Raw genomic sequence first — 26,507 nt, 5'->3', positions numbered from 1 at the left:
TCGACCTTAAAAATGCTGGTCTAAAGGCTACTCATTAAAGAATCCTGAACAAATGTAACATGGTTTCCAAAAAAAATAAGTGTTTTCATCATTGATAATAATAATGTGTAAATGTTTCTTGAGCACCAAATCAGCATATTTTAATAATTTCTGAAGGATCACGTGACACTGAAAACAAGTAATGACTGCAAAAAATTCAGCGTTGCCATCACAGACATAAATACATTTTAATAATAGTTCACATTATCACAGTTTTTACTGTTTAAATGCAGCTTTGGTGTGTATAAAAGACTTCAAAAACATTTTAAAATCCTACTGACCCCAAATATTTGAACGGCATTTTATAGTGGTAAATATTTAATGTATGGGATACAACTGAATTTTCATTTCAAAGAGTCATTTGCTATTTTTCTCTCTTGCAGGGGAGCCACATCAGTGGTGTTCCGATGCCATCAGAAAGGCACCCAGAAGCAATATGCTGTGAAAATGCTGAAAAAAACAGTAAGTGCACTGACAGATTTCACTCCACATGTTACCATGCTTTGTTCTCTTGCCTTTGTTCTGCCACGTATAGCCAAGGAGTTTCTAGTCAGGACTTCCTAAGATCTTAAAGACCTCACCGCTGTTGTCTTCCATTTCTCTACATCACTATGATGCATGATGGGTAAAAATTGCTGTCAGCCAGTGTTGTTGTCAGCGCCGTACTCCACATACCTTGACATTTGTAACATACCATCATTTGTGCTTTCTTGCGTCTGTGTAGGGGATTCTAATGCTATCTTAAGCCTCTCTAATGCATATGTAATTATATTATGATGCTATATATAAGGTGTTATGGTTAAGTTGCTGCATAAATGTAGTGTCAAGTTACAGTAAGAACTAGGCCTACTAAACATAATTGAAATGGAAAGAATAGAACACGTATAAGAATATGAAAAGAAAGGTTTTCTTTAAAATACAAGTTTTGTATGACATGAGGGTGAGTAAATGATGACAGAATATTTTATTCCCTTTAAATGTGGAAAATTGTTTGATTTGATTTTTGATTTTTTTTCTCTCTGCACTGAGCTGATGTTGCTATTAAACTTCACCTGATTGTAATGGCTTCATAATTGTCCACCTTTTTCACTTTGTGCTCAGACAATATCTTGGTTGTTCTTGCAGGTTGACAAGAAGATTGTACGAACGGAGATAGGTGTATTATTGCGCCTCTCTCATCCAAATATAGTAAGTCAAAAGGGGAAAAAATCCAGGGCCTTGTCTACTTGTGTCCTATGGTAGTTACACAGCCTAAAATATGCATAAATATACAAGAACACTCGCTTAGATGTCTCTGCAGTACTGTCTGTGTATGATTTAGTAAGGTCTGATTATGCAAATGTTAGTCAGACATTATAGCTACCGTAGACTATCAATAATTAATCATTTGATGTTTTTGAATTCCTCCAGTGAAACGTTCTCTCTTTTTTCATTCCATTTTCTGTCAGATCAAACTGAAGGAGATCTTTGAGACCCCTGCGGAGATTAGTCTCGTGTTAGAACTTGTTACCGGCGGAGAATTATTTGACAGGTCAGTTCACCATGGGGGTAAAGTGCTACAAGCTAATAATGGCTGATTAAGTTGTGAACTCCATGCTGTGCATTGACACTTTTTCCCAGAACTTTAATTAATGGTGTTTGCTAAGGCAGGCATCACTATGTCTAATGCTCATACTTAGAGTTAGGGCTTTTCCGTAAGCACTAACTTGTTTTTGCTGCAGATATGATACCTTGTTGAGGAGAGGTGTGATTACTTTTCAAAGCAAGCTAACTTTTAAATTTTTAGTGAGTGATAAAATGGGTGGAAAAAACACTTACTTTACTCAATTTTAATGGAGAACTTTATGAAAATTTTTTTTAAAGCCACATCTCCTCTGAAAATGAATATATAAATATATATATATATATCGAGAGAGAGAGAGAGAGAGAGGGGAGAGAGCAAGTGAAATTAAGCTTATTTAACATTTTAAAACATTTTCATCAAGTGTCATATAAAAATAATACTTAAATGCAAACAAAATAATATGGTTCTATAATAGGCTTTTATTTGTCTTTGTGTAAAAAAATATTTAAAGTTAAAAGTATATGAATATAATAAGAGTATTAAAAGTAAAACAGGACTAGCATGGGACAAAACACACTGAAAAGTGGTAACCTTGGTAATATTTAAATTAACAGGGTTTTATTCAAATCAAAAATGTTGTTTAACATCACTGAGTCGACCTAAATTATTTGATACCAACAATACTGGGTGGTTAAATCAGGTAGAAATACAACATATTACCACTTTTTACAGTGCAGAAAACTTTAGCAGGGACATATAGCAATGCCCTGGCAAGAAAATGTTCTTCAGAAAATGTTAAAATCTAGTTGGTCTAGTAAAAGGCTTTCAGTAAAAACTGTAAGACCTGAATTTAGCTTCATTATCTGTTCCAAAATAACAGGTGCATGTCTGCAGTCATGAACTAATCACTCAGCAGAATTAGACTTTAATACAGGAACATTTGTGACTGTGAAACCAAAGCCTCTTCTTAAGGACAATCGATAGAAACGTCTCCATTCATTTTGTGTGCTGAGGTGTGGTTGACTCACTCTAAGGCTGGAAAATAATGAAGGGAAAATTGGAAAATTACACTCAATATGGAGACCAAATGGTGCCTTCCATTTTTCAGGGTGGTGGAGAAGGGCTACTACAGCGAACGAGACGCTGCTGACGCAGTTAAACAAGTGCTCGAGGCAGTCGCGGTGAGTGTATTACATTTCCTGGCTGAAAGCGATTCTCATCTTCTAGTTTTTTGCTTTTCCTGAACTACTGAATACAGATTTTACATTGGACATAGTGTGACAACCCAGCAATGTACCAAAATTGTTTGACATTAATATTGCTCTGAACCATATACTGTAGACCCAACAGTGTTTCAAATTATTAAAAAGACACGGCAGAATAAGAAAATTAACAGTTTTGTAAATGCATAAACTACAGCAGAGGTGTGATTTATCAGCCTAACACATGAAACAAACAATGGGCCAAATATTGTATTATAGGCTGCTGAACATGAGAAATGCACAGCTACTAAATTCATAAATATATCAAGGAGATTTCAGTAAGAGAGATTTCAGATTTCAGTAAACCGTGCAACTGCCCATATTTTCATAATTTTTTTGTGTAGTTTTTCACTGTTTTCGAAAATCGGAGCATGCCATGCAACCTGTCCATGTTGGCATCTACCGAATTTGGCTAGCTTGTACTAAACGACAGATGATACTGTAGGATACTGTAGAGTTTGCTTGGATGCACGATGTTTGACCTCACCAAGAAAAAAATATGGTAAACGTTTTCTTCCTTTTACAGTCAATTTCTTTAACCATCTTGCAAGGAGACCAGAAAGAGCCATGACTCATTACTATCCACAAAATACTGTTTACATTGACCAGACTCAGCCCACAGGCATTTGGTAACAAGGGTTAATTATTGTTAACCAGGGTTCTCAAGTCTCACGCATTGGCCGTGAGACACACACAATTCAACCAGTTCACACGCTCACACGCCACACCATGTATTTCTCACGCTGAAAAGGCAATGCCAACCAAATTGTCCTACAAGCTTTATATAACGTTGTGTACGAGGCGCACGCACACGCACCGTACGTTCGTTACTAGGTAACCAACAACAACGCGCGAACGTGCTGGGTTTGTGCTGGTGTAATGCATTGGTCAAAAAAAGTCAGCGTTACTTTTTTTTTTCTGACAGACCAGCCCATGAAACACGTAGATCAGCGGCCCATTGGTTCTTTTCTTGATTGACACTGGGCTGGCCCAATCACAACTTTAAACGAGTGAGCGAGCGTGCAGCAGTGTCAGTGTGTAGCAGCTATCTGTCAGAATAGTCAGCGAGATGGAGAAGAAACGCAAGGAATGTGCAGAGAAATAGCATGAAAAAATAGAAACAGGCCCTTAAAGCAGACACTGTAAACTGTGTCAAAATATACAGCATGTTTTCTGCGCTTCATCAGCTCCTGTGATGATGATGATAGTGAGGAGGATCAGGAGAGAGATGAGAGAGTGTAGAGTCCGCGGTAAGCAGAACTACTTTCAAAACACTTAAAGGGGTCATGAACTGGATTGTTTTATTATTTTATAATGTTGCCTGGGGTGCCCTTATAATATTAGTATGATTTTTACATAAAAAATTGTCATAATTTATAAATAAAAGCCATTTTCCCAAGCCTGATTTCAGCTTCAGATTTGAACGCTCTGTTTTAAGGGGCGTGTCTGCTGTGAGACTGCAGTGCAAACGCCCACTGCTGTGATTGGCTGACATGCTTGCATATGAAATAGCTATTATTACATGAACTCTCTCGAAAACTTTTACTACGTTTTTACTATTACAGCTATCGAGATTAACAAATCGTGAAAAGTATCGTTTAAAGCATTATATTTTAATCTATTCCATCACATGAAAGGTTGCAGCATGATGAGCACTGAGCAGATGACAGACAGTCTGTTGATCGTGTGAATAAAGATCTTATCATTGCAACGCAATTTTTGCACTCTCACAAATGCTTACACCAAATCACAATGCAAACACGATGTGAGTACACAGTAAGAGCTTCGTTGTGTAGTGTAACAGTGTCATTATTTCATCACGAGTTTGGTAAGTGTCCAGATTAGCTCTCGCGGCTCGCGCTGTGCTGTTTGATTGACAGCTTGGGCGAAAGGGATCGTTCTTTGATCGCTTTCTGTAGGCTATATAATTTAATAACAGTTTAAAAAAAGATTATTTTCATAATACTACGAGAAATTATGTGAAGTTGATCGTTTAGTCACTGATGCATAAACAGTATTGAACGATTTTAAGAGAAATATCTGAACTTAATTACACCGAAATCACTGATCGCAGATCAGGCATTAGAATACACATGGTTACTTACATGTTGCTGGCAGATCCGTGTCGGGAAATTGTGATTGACTGATTTAATAAAGTTTAACCATGCTGGAATCCGAAGGAAGCTTATGCAGACTGTCTTCTTCCACAAACAGGCACTGCACAATATTTAGTAAACAGCATGTTTATTGCTTGGAAGTAGCTCGATCCGGTTTAGCAATCATCATGTCGTCCTATGTTATTTAGCATGTTTGGGCGAATCGGTGGGCGGGGCTAAACAGGCCGTGTTGAAGTAGGCGTTGATCTTCTTTTGTGGAGGCGGTGTTTTATCCTTTTTGACGTCATAGTTCCCCACTTTGAAAAACGAGTCGTTTGCTGAGCCTGATGTCTATAAAAGCTTTTATTGGACTAACAAGGTAGTTTTCAGTTCTGAAACTTACAGGATATTATTATAGTATGATGATCTCTTATATGTCAAAAGCTCAAGGAAACTTTGATTTCTCAGTTCATCACCCCTTTAACGTTAGGCCATGTCATGAGTGTAGGAACCCATAACCCAGTTACAGATTATTTCCACATCTGCATATTTGACGATTACCGCAATTCACTAGAAATTTAATGAGAGGCATTTGTAAACCATGTTTTCCACCAAAATAAAAGCTTGATGCAGTTTGCGTCAAAATAAAAGATCATGTGCTTATCTCTTTCAAGTATAGAAATAGGTAACGTTACAAATCTAATTATGAAAGTTTCCTTTATTTTTTAGTGCATTTGTTTTTACAAAATATGGCTATTACTGTCATAGGATTAATATTATAACTATTATTATGTAGTAGGTGTAATGTAAATAGACACTGTACTAGAAGAGGTTTGAATTTTTCTTTGTTTAATTTGCACACTGAATATGGGTTGGAGCTTTTAATTTTGAACTCTCAAAGTGCAAGCAGTTTGGATGCCCCCAAACCCCCCTAGAAGGACCGAGGTCCACCCACCACAGTTTTACCAAAAATCCTGTAAGAAACACTGGTATTGCTATGCCAATGCAGCTTATAGCTTGTTTTAGGATTCATCACTGTGGAGTATAGTTCAACTGTATTAATAAATGTCAAAGTAAAATTTTTACTTATTTCATCTATTAACTCACACTCGTTCCTATACTCACTCATTACATGGCATTAGTGGTTTTAAGGAATAGGAGATGGTATGCATATATTTAAGGGCGTGCAAAGATGGGTGGTGTTTATGATCATATAGTGGGCCAGTCTGGGCCAAAATGCCAGGGCCGATTTTTTGTCCCAGTCCAGCCCTGCTCTTGTGTACACACACACACAAACACAAACAAACACCTTAATACTCTAATATGTAATTTGTTCACAATGTCCCACCACACAATAAATCATTATACCATTTCGACTAGACACATTCAAAATGCAAAAAGATTTGTTTTTCCAAACTGTTTGGAGCAATTTGTTATATTTTTGTATATTTGTAATTTGAAATATAACATTAAATAGTATATTTGATGTGATGAATTGCTCTGTCATTTATCAGATTTACCAATTGTTATAATTTCAATTTGTGCTGGTTAATTATGAACAATGGGTAAAATTGGGGGGCGGGGACATGCGGGGGCGGGGCTCCATTAGGGCTCCTCCCCTAACCGCATGTGATCTCACTCCAAGCTTTTGATAAAACTTGAGAACCCTGGTTAACTAAAACTAAAACTATTAAAACATTTTTGTTAATTGAAATAAAACTGAAAATAATAAAATAATGGATGAAAAATTTGCTAAATGAAATTTAGAAATGTTGAACTAAAGCTAAAACTAAACATCAAATACCTAAATAGTGATACTTTGAAAACAATAAAAAATAAATAAATACAAAAGCACATAACAAAATTACTTTTAATTAAATTTAAATGAAAAATACAATTTTGTTCAAAACATTAATAAAAAGTACTTTACATATTTCACATTTAAAGAAAACCTTTATTTGTTGTCTACAATACATGAACGTTTCCCTGAGAAGGGGAACGAGTCACTGTGTCATGGAATTGATGCTATGGGAAAGCTCCGCGTGAGCTGGTGTCTAAAGCACGTTTGTTATACGGCAATCTAGATTGGCTATCGCAGTCAGGTGACGGGACAGGCGCGCCGTCAGGGTATAAGAGGGCACCTAGGGAAAACTTCATCAACTTCATATTGGAAGAAGGAAGAAGAACAGACATGCCGGAAGTATGACAACACGACACAGTGTCTCATTCCCCTTCTCAGGGAACTGGGTTACATACGTAACCGAGACGTTCCCTTTCAAAGTGGATACAATGGGAACGTTAATACCCACTATACCATACTGAACAAATGCCTGCTCACTGTGCTGCAAAATTCTCCAATGAGCTAGGCTATAGCTAAAAATTGCCATACAGCGCAACAAGTGACCAAGGGCTAAATTGCCTGAGGTACGACATCCGCAGCTCAATACTGTGCGCACTTCCTGTAAACAGGGGCAGAACTGACTAGGTAGATTGCAGCAACACCGCGTCTGCCAGCAGCTTCCAATAAGGAGGGGCAGACTAGGGTACTGCTACCCAGACCTAGGCCATCAGCTCCAAAGGGCAACCTACTCCAAGTGAGCAAAGGATTATTGTTCACTTTTGAACCAGCATCTCAACAGCCCGTAAGATGTGTGCAGGGCGTCAAGGAAATATGTTGAGCCCTGCAAGGTTCAACCACAGATGTCGCTCTGTGGCAACCATATCAGCAAGAGTGCGGCCAATGGCACGAGCCGCCTGCTTGGTGGCACGGAGAGCAAGGTCTGTGATGTGGCGGAGCTCCAGGACTGCGTCTAAAGACACCCCCTCGCTTAGATCTGAGTTCTGCAGTAAGTCCGCCTGGTACACATGCAACACTGCCATTGTGTGCAGTGCACCAGCAGCCTGGCCCGTCACCGCTTATGCTTTGCCCACCAGCTGCGATGTAAACCGGCATGGCTTAAAGGGCAGGACTGGAGCCTTCAGTGAGGATGCCATGCCACTGCCAGGAGAGTGATAACTCACAAGAGTCTCTTCAACCCAGGGCAATCCCACATACCCATGCTCACCCACGAGCTGAGGATGATTTCCTCCACGATCTCGACATGGAAGGCTAAAGGGAGGAATTCCACATGAACATCAAACAAATGGATTCCTGAAGACAAAGAAGCTGATGACGTTTTCTCTTGGTGCCATTTTAAAACTCTACCGGTGCACATGTGACTTCACCTGACTGCGGTAGTGGATCACGCGGATCATTCCCATAGCGCGCTCAAACTCCATGACGCAGTGACTTGTTCCCCTTCTCAGGGAAACGTTAATGTATGGGTTTTTTGTTTTAAATGTTTTGAATTAACTATTATTTTTATATTTTTACTTTTTATTTTTATTAGAATGTTTTGCAATTTTGTTATGTGCATTATATATTCATTTATTATAGACAACAAATAAAGTTATTCCTTCAATGTAAAATATAAAAAAAAATTTGGTATTTGGTATTTTCTTGGTTTGAAATATATCAAGGGCAAAACTATTTTAAATGCTTTAAAAGTATATATTTGTACTTTTAAAATGTTTTCTAAAATATACAAAAAAATTATTAGAAAGTATATTTACGCAAATATATTTTACCAAATATATTTTTTGTATATTTTGAAATATGTTAAAAACATACATATACATAATATACACACACACACACACACACACACACACATATATATATATATATATATATATATATATATATATATATATATATATATAGCTGTATGGGTTAATCCTGACCTTATGCAACAGTGATGCATAGGTTATTCTAATAAAGACTCAGGTAGGACTACTTTTCCCACCTGATTTGTGGCCAGGAAAAATATGTTTTTTGCAGTATTGGAGATTTTAGTCATCAAATGTACAATTATCTTCTGGCCGATGATAAAACAGGCTGAAAACTCTAGGAGACCCTAGTAATATCTAGAGACCAAAATCATGAAGACTTGTTAAGTAACCACCCAGAATGCATTATTAGACTTTTCAAATACCCTAGCAACCACTCAGAAAAATCTAGAAACTGTAACTCATGCATATGTATCAGGCTTTGAGATTTTTGTCCATAAACCTTACAGTATATGCACACATTAGATCATCAGTGAAACCATTATTAGTGGAAAGAGAATCCCATTTCAATATGAAGTTACTATAAGTGGATCTAGATTGCATTTGAGGACCACAGGAGACCATTTGTCGTTTTTCTTCTGCAAAGAGCAAGCTCTACTATATTTCCCCCTTTCTCTCTCTCCCTCCTTTCCAATGTGTTTTGTTTGTTAGCTCATGTATAATCAGTCTTATCTACCTTGTCATCTACTGCATAACTTGTGCATACACTTTCTTTTTATATCAGTCATGGATCCATGCCTTATTGATATACAGTCAAACCAAAATGTATTCACACACCTTGCTATCCTAACTTACATAAATGAACTATAGTGTCCTGCACCCACTAGTAAAAAATATAAAAAATTAGATAGTGTCTGAATAATTTTGGTTTGACTGTAGGTTCCTGAATTAGAAAGTAGACCTGTTCTTCATCTCTGTGAATGTATTTTAAAAGCATTTCCGTTTAAAGTGTGTTCTCCACCACTGGCTCTCACTTCATCAAAGATTCCGGTTGCCAAGGAGATAGTAAGAAAGTGGGCAAATTTCTCATGGGCTGGATTTAGTTGGTGGGCTGCAATAAGAGAATTCCAACTCTCCCACTCCCACTGGGGCATAAAATGGAGCAGAAGAAAGGAAACGTGAATGCTGCAAGTCCCTTTTGAAGTGGCCCGCCTTTCCAGGAAGTATTTTTTAACGTGTTATTGTGTGAAGAGATTCACAACGGCAGAATATGTGTGTCTGTCACATCAAAGTCAGCTGGCTGTTTGGCATCCCTCTGGATCTGTGTTTTGTAGATTTCTGACAGTGTGATTGGCTGGGATGTCCTCAGTGGCTTGGGACTTTATAATATCTTTTCAGTTTTCCTTTTGAAGTCTGGAGCTCTCGAAAATTATGTATTTTTTACTGCTGGAATTGAGAATCTTTCTTGCTCAGAAGGTTTGAAATTAGTTGATGCCACCAAGTTGATACTATTGTAAGACTAACAGAACCTACTGTAAGATACTTTGATATCTTGAGATAGACAACACAAACACATACAGCCATTTATCTCCACACCCCAGAAAGAAGTTGCGGGAAAGCTTCTTTCCTTCCTGTCCTTCCTTCACATTTGTTCATTTTCTCCAACTTCCTTCCCTCTATGTCAATGCAAGTGAATTAAAAGTCATGTTTGGTATCATTTGAAATGTCTCAGTGCGACTGATACAATGGCCTCGTCTCCACAGAAGTAAACCAAAAGGTGATAAAGGTTTTTAAAAGTTTATAGATATCTTGCTTACAAAGGAGGATGGATCCTCTGCCAAGGTTTTCATGCAAATTACTTTCTTTCCCCAAAAGATGTAAACTATCCAGGTATGGGACCTTGATTATAGCAGATTCCTATTGTAAGTTCCTATCTTAGTTCCCATTTTTCTCTCAGGATGTTTTGTCTTGGTCTGAGTATTTAAAGAAATGTTGCAAGAGGCTCAAGGTGCGATCTGTTGTCAGATCAGCCCGTAATGCTGAGTATCATCCAGACACTCCGCATTATGTATTTTTCCGAGGTCAGGTATGCATCTTTTACTATTTATTTCTGAATATTTGATGTTTTGTATTGATTATCTTTGAATTGATTATGTAATTGGCATGATATATTTATCTGATTAATAATCAATTGTTACATTTGATTTTATTCTGACTTGCTCTGAAATTATTAACTCTAGTAGATTACGTTCTAGCCATTGTTACCGCAAAGCTGTGTCAGGTTAGTAACGGACTAAAGTCCAGTTTTGAGTGGAGCATAGGGCACACCAGTTCCGGGCAAACTCTTGGCACTGGTTCAAGTGTACTAAGACTGTAAAGGCTAATAAAGGAAATTTCCATTTAGGACAACAGAATGTTGCTCGACCAACCTAAATAGGGTGAGCCTTACCTCTGTTTATTGTAATATTACTCTAGCTAAGTGTACATGGGAAACCATGGCATGACCAAAACAAAGATACTATCAGAGAAAGTAATGTTGGTCGGCTTATATCTGTAGTAGTGGTCATGACTTCTCACTTTTTTATTTTTTTTATTCAAGTGTATACAGATCTGTGGGGACTAAACAACATATTTTTGGAGAAAGCATCATGGGAGCGGCCCTCTGAATAGTCAGTTACCTCTGTCCAGTGACCAAGACTGTCGAGTTTGTGATCGCGCTAAACGGCTAGCGCAAGAGCCTAAGCGTCATTGGTATCCGAATGAACGAGGACAATAAGAGTAAAGAGTTAAATAGAATAATCAAGTGTCTTAATAAATTATTATATAAATGGTAAGGCTCTGGTGTGATGGTGGGCACACCCGCTTCTATTGCTGTTGGCAGCTACATCGTGACAGGCGCTGGCACTCCATCTTTTGGGGGCTCCGGCTTTCACTCCGTGTCGCAGGGTGGTGGTGGGCTGAGCTCTGGGTCCAGTGATGAGATGGACCCGGGGTAGAACCTCTCCAGACATAGCAGAATGGCATCCCTCCAGCTTAGTCCTTGCATGTCTGGGTGGTCTACTAGATGTTTATAGTTACCCCTATCCAATACAAAGATTAGATGGTTTCATCATCAAACGGTGAACGAATGGCAAGGTGGCAAAATTGAAGAGTATAGTCCATCAAATTTTGGCCTCCCCTGGCCAACACAGCAAATTCAGCTGCATAATTCATTTCGCTGTCGGTTATTCTGTCACAACTATAAAAGTCTAAAGATGAAGAAGAGTCCGATACGAGGTTATTTAATAATAAATCAAACTCAGGTAATCCACAAGGCGTAACAGAGTCCACGTAACACAAACAAATACGAACAGCTGTGATGATTAAATTAATATCCACAACAAACGGCAACACTTTATTTTGATGGTCCCTTTTGAACGTGCTGTTGACTATAAGTAACTTTGCAACTATATGTCAACTAACTTTCATTGGAGTATAAGTAGACTGTCTGCTTAATATCTGCTGCACACTTTATTGTGATGGCGCTTGCTCTTGTCTCCTGTGTTATGTTTCTGACCTTCTGCCCAGTTTCCTAAATGTCTCTGTGTGCCTGTATCTTGGTTAATTTTTGGGATTGTCTTCCCTGTGGTTTTGACCCTTGTCTCAAACCTGTGTGTCAGAGCAGTTTGTGACACTGACCATATTCTACATCCCTTAATCCTACCCAATACCTAAACTTAACAACTACCTTACTGACTATAAATAAGTAATTAGGAGTTTATTGAGGCAAAAGTTGTAGTTAATAGTTCTAGTTAATAATGAGAAGTTGACCCTAATCTAAAGTGTGACCAGACTTTTTTCTCAGAATTGCGAATTTCTAACATTTTGACTTTATTTATCACAATTATTACTTTATATCTTGCAATTTTGAGTTAACGTCTCGCAATTCAGACATATAAAAAAGTCAGAATTGCGAGATGTAATCTCAGAATGCTAAGAAAAAAAAGTCAGAATTGGAGAATTTCAAGGAAAAGACTCCCAACTGCAAGATATAGACTTGCAATTCTGCAATGAAAAAAAATTGAGATGTTAACTCAAAATTGCAAGATATAGACTCTGAATTGCGAGAAATCTCATTTCCATGGTGGAAACAGTCTTCTATAGTATTCTGAGCAGTATTCAGTAAGTAATTTTGATTTAATTCTGAACGCAGCCATTATATGTGCTATTCCATTTGATGCCTCAAAGGGGTAGTTCACCATAAGATGGAAATTGTGCCATCATTTACTCACAATCATGTCGCTCCAAACGATGCCCATGTGACTTTATTTCCTGTTACACAAAATAAGTAATGTTCCATGGAAGAAAGAAAGTCATATGAGCTTTGAACCACTTGATGGTGAATAAATGTTGACAGATTGCCATTTTGGGGTTACGTGTCATTTTAATATATATATATTTTTTAATCAGTTTGTTTTAATATTGTTGTATTGTATAATTGAGATGGTGTAAAGCACATTGGTCAACATGTGTTGTTTGAATGGTGCTATACAAATAAAAGTGACATTGACATTAAGAGTCAACTATAAGCCAGTTCTAGGTTGATTCCCCTGAAAAGTGTAAACACTGTAGCACAAACAAAACATTACATTATTCTTTAAGTATTCCGACTGTGAGATTCACTCACAAATTAATAATAATAATAATTCGTTATATTTATATAGCGCTTTTCTGGGTACTCAAAGTGCTTTACACGGAAGGGGGAATCTCCTCAACCACCACCAATGTGCAGCATCCACCTGGATGATGCGACGGCAGCCATATTGCGCCAAAACGCCCACCACACACCAGCTTACTGGTGGAGAGGAGACAGAGTGATGAAGCCAATCAGTATATATATATGGGGATGATTAGGAGGCCATGATGGACAGAAGTCACCGGGCAAATTTGTCCAGGATGCCGGGGTTACACCGCTACTATTTTTCGAAGGACATCCTGGGATTTTTAATGACCACAGAGAGTCAGGACCTCGGTTTAACGTCTCATCCAAAGGACGGTGCTCTTTGACAGTATAGTGTCCCGATCTACACTGGGACGTTAGGACCCACACAGCCCACAGGTTGAGCGCCTCCTACTGCCCTCACTAACACCTCTTCCAGCAGCAACCTGGTTTTTCCAGGAGGTCTCCCATCCAGGTTCTAACTAGGCTCAACCCTGCTTAGCTTCAGTGGGCAACCAGTCTTGGGCTACAGGGTGATATATAATCACCTTCAGACTAATTCACATTGCAACGACAGATTTCGACCAGCGCCGACAATCATCAGATTACAGTATGTCACTTCTCACACATTTCACAACCTGCAGATTGAACATGTTTAGTTGGCGAAAACAAGCGCTGACCAACGCTAACAGAAGGATCTGACAAAGCCACGTGAACGTATCTATTGCTGTTGGTCGACATCTGTCGGTGAAGAGTGATTTAGCCTTTTCAAAGACGGTAACTTAAGTTTGAAAACAGTCATTCATTTTGCAGTTCCATTTGGAGCCACTAGTGGCACTGAAATGACACTCTTTACCTTTAACTGTGTGGACCTACATAACGAGGCTAGTTGCTAAAATAATCTTCATGGCGTGGGGACACAGATGGCAGCAGTGGCAAGCTACAGACCTGCTCTTGTCAGATGAGTGGAAGAAGAGAAGGAGAGAGAAGATGTACTTTATGTGTGTCAGCTCCACTGAGTTTTGAACAGGATGGGAGTATTCCCCTCGGACCCCACTAAAAGATAACACTCCTTCATGTCACCATAATAATTGGTGTTGGGAAGCTGGCACACTGTACTGCTCGTCCTCTGAGGAATCATTCTGCGGCTCTATTGCAAACAAACCATTTGGAATGTTTTTACACTGGGGACTGTGGTGACTCTGCCTTTATATGGGCAGTCGTGCATACTAGTTTGACAGTTAAGAGAAGTTTTTGTCAGTGTAAGGCTTGATTTTCCCATGTGAATTATATATGGGAGAGCACTTAAACCTGAGTATCCATGTTTAGAGATTACAGATATGGCGTGAGTCTATAATGGGCCTTTAAGAAACTTTAGCGCTTTAGCTTAGCATTGCTTAATTGCAAGCCAAAGTAAATACTCCAAATGAAAACAAACAAACTATTTTCTAAAAAAACTGTGAGTGTAATACTAGCCACAACAATGCATTGTGAATTGTTGCTTGGGTGTTACTATGCTGTTGCTAGGATGTTCTAAGTAACAGAGTAATAGAAGTATAAGTAATAGAGTATATACTCTATTATATACTCTAAGTAATAGAGTGCAGTAGTCCATGTCCACTTTTTTTTTTAAGCAGCCTTGTTTTAGTATTATATCCCAAATGGATTTTTTTAAAAGTCTTTGTGAAAGAGTTCTAAGCTATGAAGTGAACTAACCAGCTATGAGGTGAATCACAACATTACAAACTTTGATTTGAAAAAAGTATTTGAAAATCAGACAAAAAGGCAAAGGTAAGACTGTTTTTAATGGCTTTAATGAGGAAAATAACTACAATCCCATGAAGCACTGCAAATGACAATCGAAACAAAACAATGGATAAAAACTATTGATTTAAAGATGTGGATTATGTATAAAATTCAGTTGTAAGCAGCTATTCGTTATTTAGCTCAAGTCAGTTAAATGTTAATTCAGTTCCGATCAATAACAAGATGTGTCGATGTTGCAGAGTTCATAAATTCTAAAACAAATTTCGATTCAGTGATAAAGCGGCTCTACAAAAGTCATAGGGCCCTATTTTAACGATCTGAAACGCAAGTGTCAAAGCGCAAAGCGCAAGTAACTTTGTGGGCGGGTCTTGGCGCTGTTGCTATTTTCCCAGCGGAATAAATAGGTGTGTTCGACATCGGCTGCGGCTGGATGCACCCGATCGGCGAGAGTAGCCGCGTGCAGGCGGGGAGGAGCTGCAAACGGAGACGTGAAGTCGGACACTTTCTGGTTCCCGTAGGGACCGCTCACGTGGTGTTTGCATACTTTACCACAGCTGCAGTGAAATAAATGCAATATTTGCCAAATAATGCACAGATGTTTCAGAGACATTTTGATTCAATACTTTATGTAGCCTACTGCTTCATCCAGCGTCTGTTTGAACAAGAATAAAGTTCATCATAAGCTACTATCAATGAAGTGGAGTCTACGTTTTTTAAGCAGTTTTAATTTGATAAACATGACACAATATAACATGACAACGACATGAAAAGAGTGTTCACTGTTATAATAAACTGATTTGAGAGCTTTAGAGGAACTAAAGGTTTTCGAATAAACACGAAACACACGTGATCGTTGTCATGCAGTGAATCCGGCCAATCGTGGAACAGCAGTGTCGTCATCAGAGCTCCTGCAGCCCAGTGCAGCCGCTCTTGAGAAGCTGCGCTGGCTGAGTTCTCCGGCTACTCTCGAATTGCACTCGCGGTACTTTGATGGCATACGTCACAGTCACGTGGCGTCGGCGCTGTATCAAGTCGGACAAAATTTCTAACCGGCATGCACTGCTTTAAGTCAGCCGCCGATCGGTCTGCGCAGAGCTGCATGAAGTCGAACAAGCCTAATAACTCTTGCGCCAGGCGCAAATCTAAAATGGGTTGGTCTGAAGTAGCTTCATTATTCATAGGTGTGGTTTGGGCGTAACGTGAAATAAACCAATCAGAGCGTCATCTCACATTCCCTTTAAGAGCAGACGCGCTTTGCTCTAAAGCGGATTCCTATTATAACGGCGGATTTGCCAGACGCACGCCAGGAGCGGTTCACAGCCAAGGAGAGCAACGCTCTCGTCAGGGACGTTGGGGATGGAGAAACCCACCCAAATTAACTTCGGTTAAAAAGGTGTATGATAATTTGGGTAAATGTGTAAGCTAGATGTATGCTTTTATAATAAATTGTCTATCTATCTATCTATCTATCTATCTATCTATCTATCTATCTATCTATCTATCTATCTATCTATCTATCTATCTATCATAATAATGTATGATTTGCAAAAATGAAAACTGCTGCTTCTGTGTAGATGAGAGAATCAAAGTGTATGCGCATTGTGCACACGCTACATTCATTATGGCCAAGCATGCGCCCTTAAAATAGCATATGAATAACATGCACAACGCGCCACTGACTTTAAACTATTTTTTCCTGGTTAGTGGCGCAATTGTTTTCTAAACCTGCAAAATAGCATGAAGGAACGTTTGCGCCGGAACACGCCTCCTTTTTTGCGCTGAACCGCCCAGGGAGCGCAAGTTCATTCCCTAGTTTAGCGACGTGCTTCTGTGGAGGGAAAAGCGCGCTTTGCGCGGGTGCAAAATAGGAATGATACATGCGTCAGTGTACAAAGTCAATTGCGCTGGGTGCAAGATAGGGCCCATAGTGTCATCATCATCATCATCATCCAGCTCAATTAAGTCTCATCCAATAATGTTAGTGCAGTCAAATTGATAATATTACAGAATATTAAATGTTTTGTAAACTCAGAGAAAACCAAAGGTGACACTAGCAAGGAACCAAAACTCCATCAGGTGACAGTAGTGTGACACTTTTTGTGTGATTTGCTTGTTTCGATTCTTTAATTGGTGGAGATTTAGGGAGAGTCATGGGTAATGTAGTTTTTCATCTGGAATTCTACTGTTTAACATGATTATTTAAAAATAAGTTGAAATAATGTGGGCTGATACAGCAGCATATACTAGTATAACAACGTCATAGCTCACAATAGGTCTGTCTTGATTTATAGTTTCCTAAGGAGAAAATGAATGGAACTTTTACTTCTGGAACCTAACTGTTGCACTTTATTGCACATTCTTAGAAGAAATGGTTCTAACCTTAAAGGGTTCTATCAGGCACTTCATAAATAGAACCTTTTAGGGGTTCCATCATCGGATCATATTATACATTTTGTTTTAATTAATTAATTAAGTTTTATTTTTATTTTTATTTTTTTGATTAATTCATATGAATTAAACAGCTAATAAACATGCTTCATCACTAGAAAAGATTGAAATGACTCATTAAACATGAAAGCATTATGGAATCATTTCTCCTTATAGTCTTTTTGGCATAAACTAAAGCGTTTTTTAAAATTAAGTCAATACCCCTAGGGTTCTATATGAAACCTTTTCTTCAAAGAGAATTTATCTTCTATTTTTCTACATAGCTATACAGTTGCTAGCATGTTCTATAGTATGTAGTTACAAAGAGATTGCTTACTGGCCACATCAAAATTGCTTTGACGGAGCAATAGTACTGTAAATTCTTGCCTTAGAATAATGAGCTTATACTGTAAATATTTTTGTTGTTGTTGTTTCTGGTATTAATACCTTTCACACATCTTCTTCAGGTTGGGAATCTCTCATGTTCATCGTTCCCTCGGTAGCACATGATAGATAGTGACCACGTGTTGTTTCTCTGTAACCAGGCAGACTTATGGCCCATGCTACTCTGTTTAATGAGTTTCCGTGGTAACACTCACCAAGGCACAGGCAAGTGCGTCTGGCTGATTATAAACACAGATCTGTTGAAAGCGATGGACATTGGTCTAATTAGTAGTATTTGCTAAGACAAGTGTCACTTTTAGCATTACTCATTCTGAGGAATAGTGAATTGAACAAAGCCCTAAGTATTTAACTTTGGTTAGAGGCTAGTAAGAATTCTCATGTATTAATCACTTTCTGTATTGCCAATGTGTGGACAGCTTGTAACGAAACTTAAAAAACATTTCTGAATTCTATATAGCACCTTTAACTTGTCAATTTGATTTACGGACATGAATTGACCTCACACACATAGCAACAACCTAGAAAACCCTAGCAAATGAATAGTGCTAAAAACACTCCAAATACTTTAGCAACTGCATATCAACACTTACTGAAGGCAGCCAAATATCAGAACTCTAAATATGGCTCTCAATATAAAGTCACTGTTAAGCGTCATAAACAATTTCAACTTTAAAATCACTATATAGTAGTAATCATAAACACAGTCTGTTTTCATAAAGGCGCTCAAGGGCTCCTTACCAGTGTTCCTCCCTAACAAAACTCATCTAGCACAGTTTTGTCATTGGTAGAATATAAAATGGGTAAAATATTTCTATACAAGCTTTCCAGTAAATTACAATGCATGTCAAACCTTCGCACAGGAAAAAAATCAGCCTACAGCAACAGTTTAAAAGTAGCCCAAATCCTGCAATCTTGGCGGGATTAAGTTAAGTTTAGTTCAACAAATTGTTGACATGAAGTCAACTAAAAAGTATTAGTTGGAACAAGATTTTACAGTGATAGATTTTAAATAGTGATCATTTTAAGATTTTCAACCTTTAATCTTAACCCTTTGATGCATGAATTATTGAAATAAAAAGTATTCACAAATTATTAAATTATTCATGTTGTCATAAATTCAAAAGGGCAGATATAGAATTAAGGATAAGGGTTGGAAAACCTTGCAGGTATAAGAAGGTATAAGAATGGCTTCTTTGAAGATGGTTGACATCGACAAAGTCTTTCAAAAACAAACACACCTAAATAACACACCTAAATAAAACACCATATGCATTTTCTGTTTTGCTTGAGTTCTTGTCCCCGGCTGCGTCCGAAATCGCATACTCTCTTGAGTAGGTACTTATTTTGAATATGTAATTACTTCACGACCGCTAAAAAAAGTTTGTTCTAGTATAAATGTGTGTATGAATGTAATCTGGACGTACTACATTCGCCATGTTGTCATTATCCTGTGACCTACCAGCGTTCCATCGCTTCACTGCCATTCACAAATCCTCTCTCATGGCCTCATGTGATAGTAAAGTGTCCATTGTATGCACACTTCAGAATCAGACTCCGCGCAGACTCGGATCGGCGCGGTATACATGATAGGACATCTGGGTACTTTTTCCCTACTCTTTTATGAGTACTGAGTACAAACACTTCTTTTGTCACTTAGGGCCCTATCTTGAACCCAGCGCAATTGACTTTGTACACCGACGCATGTATCATTCCTATTTTGCACCCGCGCACAGCGGACTTTTCTCTCCACAGACGCACGTCGGTAAACTAGGAAATGCATTTGCGCTCCCGGGGGTGGTTCAACGCAAAGAGGAGGCATCTTCCGGTGCAAACGTTCCCTGGTGCTATTTTGCAGGTTTATAAAACAATTCCGCCACTGACCAGGAAAAACCTAGTCTAAAGTCAGTGGCGCGTTGCGCATGTTATTCATATTCTATTTTAAGGGCTCATGCTTGGCCATAATCAATGTAGCGAGTGCACAACGCGCATACACTTTGATTCTCTCATCTACACAAAAGCAGCAGTTTTCATTTTTGCAAATCATTATTACAAGGAAAAATATTAACACACGAGGGAAATCATTGTTGTGTCCATGAAGATGTGAAAAAATAGGCATAAATCTAGCTTACACATTTACCCAAATTATTATACGCCTGTTTAACCGAAGCTAATTTGGGTGGGTTTCTCCCATCCCCAATGTCACCTCTCTGTCTTTTACGGCCCTGACGAGAACGTCGCTCTCCTCGGCTGTGAACCGCTCCTGGCGTGCGTCTGGCAAATCCGCCCTTATAATAGCAATCCGCCATGGAACAAGCGCGCCTGCTCTTAAAGGGAATGTGAGATGTCGCTCTGATTGGTTTATTTCACGTTACACCCAAACCACACCTATGAATAATGAAGCTACTTCAGACCAACCCATTTTAGATTTGGCCGAGACCCGCCCACAAAGTTACTTGCGTTTCGCACTTGATACTTGCGTTTCAGATCGTTAAAATAGGGCCCATACTGTTTTTCATCTATTATATATGTAGTAGGCAAGTATGTGATTTCGGATGCAGCCCGTGTGTTTTGGTTTTACCTAGTTTTCTTTGTTATCAGTTTTCCCGCCACTATGGTTCCTGATTAGTCCTTACCTGTTCGTTGTTCTGTTGATTGCCATCCCTGTGTATTTAAGCCCTCAGTTTCATCAGTCCTTTGTCTTGCGTTGATGTTGCTATTGTTAAGCTAGTGTGTTACTCTGTTCATTAAAACACGTTTTGGATTTTATATATATATATATATACAGCAAGTGTGACACTAGTGTCTCCAGATAAAAAAACATAAAAATGTTTGAGGAATATCAATACAGTGCTTCCTTGCACACAGTGTAAAACTTAAATGGCCTCAGAGCAGAGGAAAGATCTCTTGATGCGCTAAATTATGTCAGTTATGAAACACGTTTAATCAGTACAGCTTGGTCATTACTTTAAATTTGCTCATTATCAGGCCCAGATTAATCTGTTTACCAACCACAGAGGAGATTCCCATACAAATTTGAAAACTAAAAATCTTATTACTCAATTAATGGTGAAGGTAATGCATGTTAATTATTGTCACCAAATTGTACAGTCACATGTGTCTGTGTACACCACAGATTAATAAGAGAAAGCCCCCTGTGTCTGCACGTGTGTTTGCAGTACCTGCATGAGAATGGTGTAGTGCACAGAGACCTGAAACCTGAGAACCTGCTGTACGCCACATCAGCGCCAGATGCTCCGCTCAAAATAGGTAAGGCTCTCCATTCGCTTGATAGGGGGAACTGCAGTTTGGCTAAACATCTCTTGTTGGTGAATTAGCTTGCAAACATGCAGCATGATCCTGTTGTGCATTAGAGGAACATTCACTGTAAGATTTAAAGGAAGAATAATCACTGACTTATGTCATATTCAAATGTAGCTGTCACAGTTCATTTGTAATGATTTCCTCATTCATAGTTTGGGTTAAGGATTTGAACTCATAAGCTGAAGTATTAAACTTCAGCATGTGACTTAATGTCATGAAAACCTGTCCAGGTCAGGTTTCATCATAAAAGCAATCTAAATATATTAAAAAAAAATATTAAGCGCACTAGTCTTTGCATATACTAAGCACTATAAGCACAAGTATTTATTTATTTATTTATTTATTTATGAAAGAATGAAGCATTCTAATAAGGTAATTTGGTGCTTAGGAAAAAAATATTCATTGATGAATAGAAAGTTCAAAAGAACAGCATTTATTTGAATTAATTTTTTGTAACAATATGAAAGTCTTCACGGTCACTTTATTGTTGATTCATTCTTGCTAAATTAAACTGTTAGCCTAATTTCTTAAAAAACAAAACAACAAGTCTTACTGACCAGTAGTATACATATATATGTAAAAAAAATATATCTATATATCTATATATATACAGTGAGGAAAATAAGTATTTGAACACCCTGCTATTTTGCAAGTTCTCCCACTTGGAAATCATGGAGGGGTCTGAAATTGTCATCGTAGGTGCATGTCCACTGTGAGAGACATAATCTAAATAAAAAAAAAACAGAAATTACAATATGTGATTTTTTAATTATTTATTTGTATGATACAGCTGCAAATAAGTATTTGAACACCTGTCTATCAGCTAGAATTCTGACCCTCAAAGACCTGTTAGTCTGCCTTTAAAATGTCCACCTCCACTCCATTTATTATCCTAAATTAGATGCACCTGTTTGAGGTCGTTAGCTGCATAAAGACACCTGTCCACCCCATACAATCAGTAAGAATCTAACTACTAACATGGCCAAGACCAAAGAGCTGTCCAAAGATACTAGAGACAAAATTGTACACCTCCACAAGGCTGGAAAGGGCTACGGGGAAATTGCCAAGCAGCTTGGTGAAAAAAGGTCCACTGTTGGAGCAATCATTAGAAAATGGAAGAAGCTAAACATGACTATCAATCTCCCTCGGAATGGGGCTCCATGCAAGATCTCACCTCGTGGGGTCTCAATGATCCTAAGAAAGGTGAGAAATCAGCCCAGAACTACACGGGAGGAGCTGGTCAATGACCTGAAAAGAGCTGGGACCACCGTTTCCAAGGTTACTGTTGGTAATACACTAAGACGTCATGGTTTGAAATCATGCATGGCACGGAAGGTTCCCCTGCTTAAACCAGCACATGTCAAGGCCCGTCTTAAGTTTGCCAATGACCATTTGGATGATCCAGAGGAGTCATGGGAGAAAGTCATGTGGTCAGATGAGACCAAAATAGAACTTTTTGGTCATAATTCCACTAAACGTGTTTGGAGGAAGAAGAATGATGAGTACCATCCCAAGAACACCATCCCTACTGTGAAGCATGGGGGTGGTAGCATCATGCTTTGGGGGTGTTTTTCTGCACATGGGACAGGGCGACTGCACTGTATTAAGGAGAGGATGACCGGGCCATGTATTGCGAGATTTTGGGGAACAACCTCCTTCCCTCAGTTAAGAGCATTGAAGATGGGTCGAGGCTGGGTCTTCCAACATGACAATGACCCGAAGCACACAGCCAGGATAACCAAGGAGTGGCTCTGTAAGAAGCATATCAAGGTTCTGGCGTGGCCTAGCCAGTCTCCAGACCTAAACCCAATAGAGAATCTTTTTAGGGAGCTCAAACTCCGTGTTTCTCAGCGACAGCCTAGAAACCTGACTGATCTAGAGAAGATCTGTGTGGAGGAGTGGGCCAAAATCCCTCCTGCAGTGTGTGCAAACCTGGTGAAAAACTACAGGAAACGTTTCACCTCTGTAATTGCAAACAAAGGCAAATTTTAACACTAAGAATAAAAAAAAAAAAAAAAAAAACATTTTAGATAGATAGATAGATCTGTTAATCTCTTTTTATTTGGTGTGATTTATCTTTACAGCGGATTTTGGTTTGTCGAAAATTGTAGACGATCAGGTAACAATGAAGACTGTGTGTGGGACTCCAGGCTATTGTGGTGAGTTCATTAAAGAGTGTTTTAACAGAGCACCATCTGTGGCTTATTTCCACAAAGAGAATTACAGATTTTTTTCAAAAATTCTTTTTACAGCATCAGTGCAGCAGAGCATCACCTCCCCCGTTTATTCTTTTCTTCTGATGTTCTTTCTTTCTCTTCCTCAGCTCCTGAGATTTTACGGGGATGTGCCTATGGCCCTGAGGTTGACATGTGGTCTGTGGGAGTTATCACGTACATTTTGTGAGTGACACGACATACTTGTCTAAAGTTATTCTCTCACAAGAAATGCTGTGCTTAGATTCCATCTCTCTGTCATATCAATCACTGGTTTTGTCTCAGATCAGCCTCACTGGTAAAAAGTGTGAAGTACGTTTTGAACTTTTGTGTGTAATTCCAGGAATTGGATAGAAATTATTTTACAAAAAGTCTGAGAAATTTTTACTCTTTGTCAAAAACGTCTTAAAAATGTCATCATTTAGCCTACATGCTATTAAATCCATTTGACCCATTTGTAAGGAACCGGCTAGTTATTCACTGAAAAACTCTGCCATAGCTCTCAAATTTAATTCTGAAAACTAATTTTTCATATGTATTCCAATGAAATTCAAGTGAAATAGGCATTAATGTATTTATGCACTTTCTAACCACAGGGAATAATATTTAGATGTACTGTATACAAGTAGCGAAGTACCTACAGTACAAAGTTGCACAAATTAGAAAAAGAAAACTGCTCAGTTCCAGATTGAATATGTAAAATTTTTACTATTAAGAGTGCACAGACAGACAGTAGTATTGTAGTTTTAATTTGAATTAGTTGTAATTTAGTTTGCAGTTGTCAATCTAAAGGTATTTATCATGGTTTGTTTCTGTTTTGGGTGTCAGTTTCCATGTTTTTTCATTGTTTGATTATTGGTTGCACCTGTTCTCCATTTCATTGATTGTTTGGTTCTAAGCCCCGAGTTCAGGGGTGTATTCCAGAAAGCAAGGTTATCTTACCATCAAACATACCCTGAACTCTAGGTTGATTAACCAAACCTTGCTTACTCGAGGTATGCTGGTTCCAAAAACGCGTCCGGGAGTAATTTCATCCAACTTATGTACAGCTTACGTAAGTTTAGACACCCATGCTAAAGTTGACTAAAAAGAGGAATAAAAAATCATCTTTTGGAAATTGAACTTAATGCCTTAATGAAAAAAATTAGGAAAAATCCAACCTTTAAGGACACCAATTTTCTTTGTGAATGAATAATGTATCGTAAATAAATAAATGTTCTTCCTTAAAATACAGGGTGCATAAGTCTGGACACCCCTATGTTAAATTCCCATAGAGGCAGGCAGATTTTTATTTTTAAAGGCCAGTTACTTCATGGATCCAGGATACGATGCATCCTGATAAAGTTCCCTTGGCCTTTGGAATTAAAATAGCCCCACATCATCACATAGCCTTCACCATATCTAGAGATTGGCATGGAGTACTTTCCATAAGATCATCTCTCAATGCAAATCAAACTAGCTATTAGGCTAACTGAAATAAAACCATGCCAATCTCTGGGTATGGTGAAGGCTATGTGATGATGTGGGGCTATTTTAATTCCAAAGGCCATTCAAAAGTTTTGGGTAAGATTTTTTTAAGGAAATACATACTTTTATTCAGCAAGGATGTGATCAAAAATGACAGTATAGACGTTTATAATTTTAGAAAAGATTTCTTTTTCAAATAAATGTTGTTCATTGAACTTTTATGGTTTCCACAAATATATTAAGTAATATAAATGTACATTATTAATGATTGAGCACCAAATCAGCATATTAGATTGATTTCTGAAGGATCATGTGACACTTAAACATTAAGTAATGGATGCTGAAAATTCTGCTTTGCCAGCACAGAAATAAATTACATTTTAAAATACATTAAACTGTTAAAACTTATTTTAAATTTGTTTAAATTTCTGTTCTATCTATAGGTTATGTGGTTTTGAACCCTTTTTTGATGACAGAGGAGACCAGTACATGTTTAAACGTATCCTGAACTGTGAATATGAATTTGTCTCCCCCTGGTGGGACAATGTGTCTCTCAATGCCAAGGACCTTGTGAGTAAATCTCTCTCTCTCTCTCTCTCTCTATATATAAAATCCTTATAAACCTATAAAAAATCAAAATATTTTAGGTATACAAACAGAGACACACAGAGAAACATTTATTGATGTCTTTCAAGTTATTTTTTATACTTTAAAATAGTAAATGTTCAGTTAATGAATGAATGATCTGTGTTTGCCCCTGAAATAAACGCACACCTGTGAGTGCACATCAGTTCAATTCTATTTCATTACATTATTACACTGCATTTATCCTAATGAAGTATATCACTTTGTGGAGGAGTTATTTTAGTAATTCATTATTATTGTTAATAAGATGATTTTTAAGTAAAACATTAATTTTATAATTTTGTTGTTACTGCCAGTTCATTAAATCTGCTACATTTTGTGCCTAACAACACCTCTTAACCAGTAAATCACTATAATGCACACACAAGATATTTTATAAATTATACTTTTATGTTGCAAAATAATACGTTAATTTTCACATATTCAAATACTGCATTCCTTCATATGGTACAGTGTGCATATTTTAAATGTAACTAGTCTGAAACGTAATAACTTTCTTTATAAACAACTTTTTTTGTTTTCTTGGTTGCACTTTATTTTCAAGGTTCCCTTGTTACAGTAATATTAATTAACTACATGTACTATAAGGTTAGGATTAGGGTTTGGTTTAGGGTTAGTTGCAAGTAATTTTTTTTTTCTTTTTTTGGAATTCCACATATAAAAAATGTCCCCATTACCTGACAGATATCACTGAAATACAGTAGGTGTCCTGAAATATCACACATCTCTGACAGATCTACACTCTTAAAGTCCCACTGTAGTCAATAATGTTATCCCTTAAAACTCCCCAAAATTACATATTTAAGCGTTTTTTCCTTGAAAAAAATTCTTCATGCCTTAAAATAGCTTGAATGTAACCCTTGCTTCATTTAGTATACGCGGTTCTATGAATATGCAAATTAGTCCGCCTCCACTCACTCACACCAGCTCAGAGGTCCACTCGTTGACGATCACACGTTGACCTGATTGGTTTTAAGGTAGTTTGTGACGTCA

General features: G+C 37.9%; 1 protein-coding gene across 1 annotated transcript in view; it reads left to right on the top strand.

Moving 5' to 3' along the window:
• camk4 (calcium/calmodulin-dependent protein kinase IV) overlaps positions 1–26,507 on the top strand; it is a 55,163-nt gene that overhangs the window by 22,684 nt on the left and 5,972 nt on the right. The window contains exons 3-10 of the mRNA XM_084113760.1: positions 423–501; positions 1,165–1,227; positions 1,488–1,570; positions 2,712–2,784; positions 21,045–21,135; positions 23,274–23,348; positions 23,513–23,588; positions 25,313–25,439. Coding sequence (XP_083969886.1) covers positions 423–501; positions 1,165–1,227; positions 1,488–1,570; positions 2,712–2,784; positions 21,045–21,135; positions 23,274–23,348; positions 23,513–23,588; positions 25,313–25,439 — 667 coding nt within the window. The remainder of the gene's footprint in view (positions 1–422; positions 502–1,164; positions 1,228–1,487; positions 1,571–2,711; positions 2,785–21,044; positions 21,136–23,273; positions 23,349–23,512; positions 23,589–25,312; positions 25,440–26,507) is intronic.

This window comes from Abramis brama (genome assembly GCF_963993115.1).
Source record: "Abramis brama genome assembly, chromosome: 5".
Lineage (NCBI taxonomy): Eukaryota > Metazoa > Chordata > Actinopteri > Cypriniformes > Leuciscidae > Abramis > Abramis brama.
Note: the sequence above shows the minus strand (reverse complement) of the source record. Positions and strands in the feature narration are given on the sequence as shown.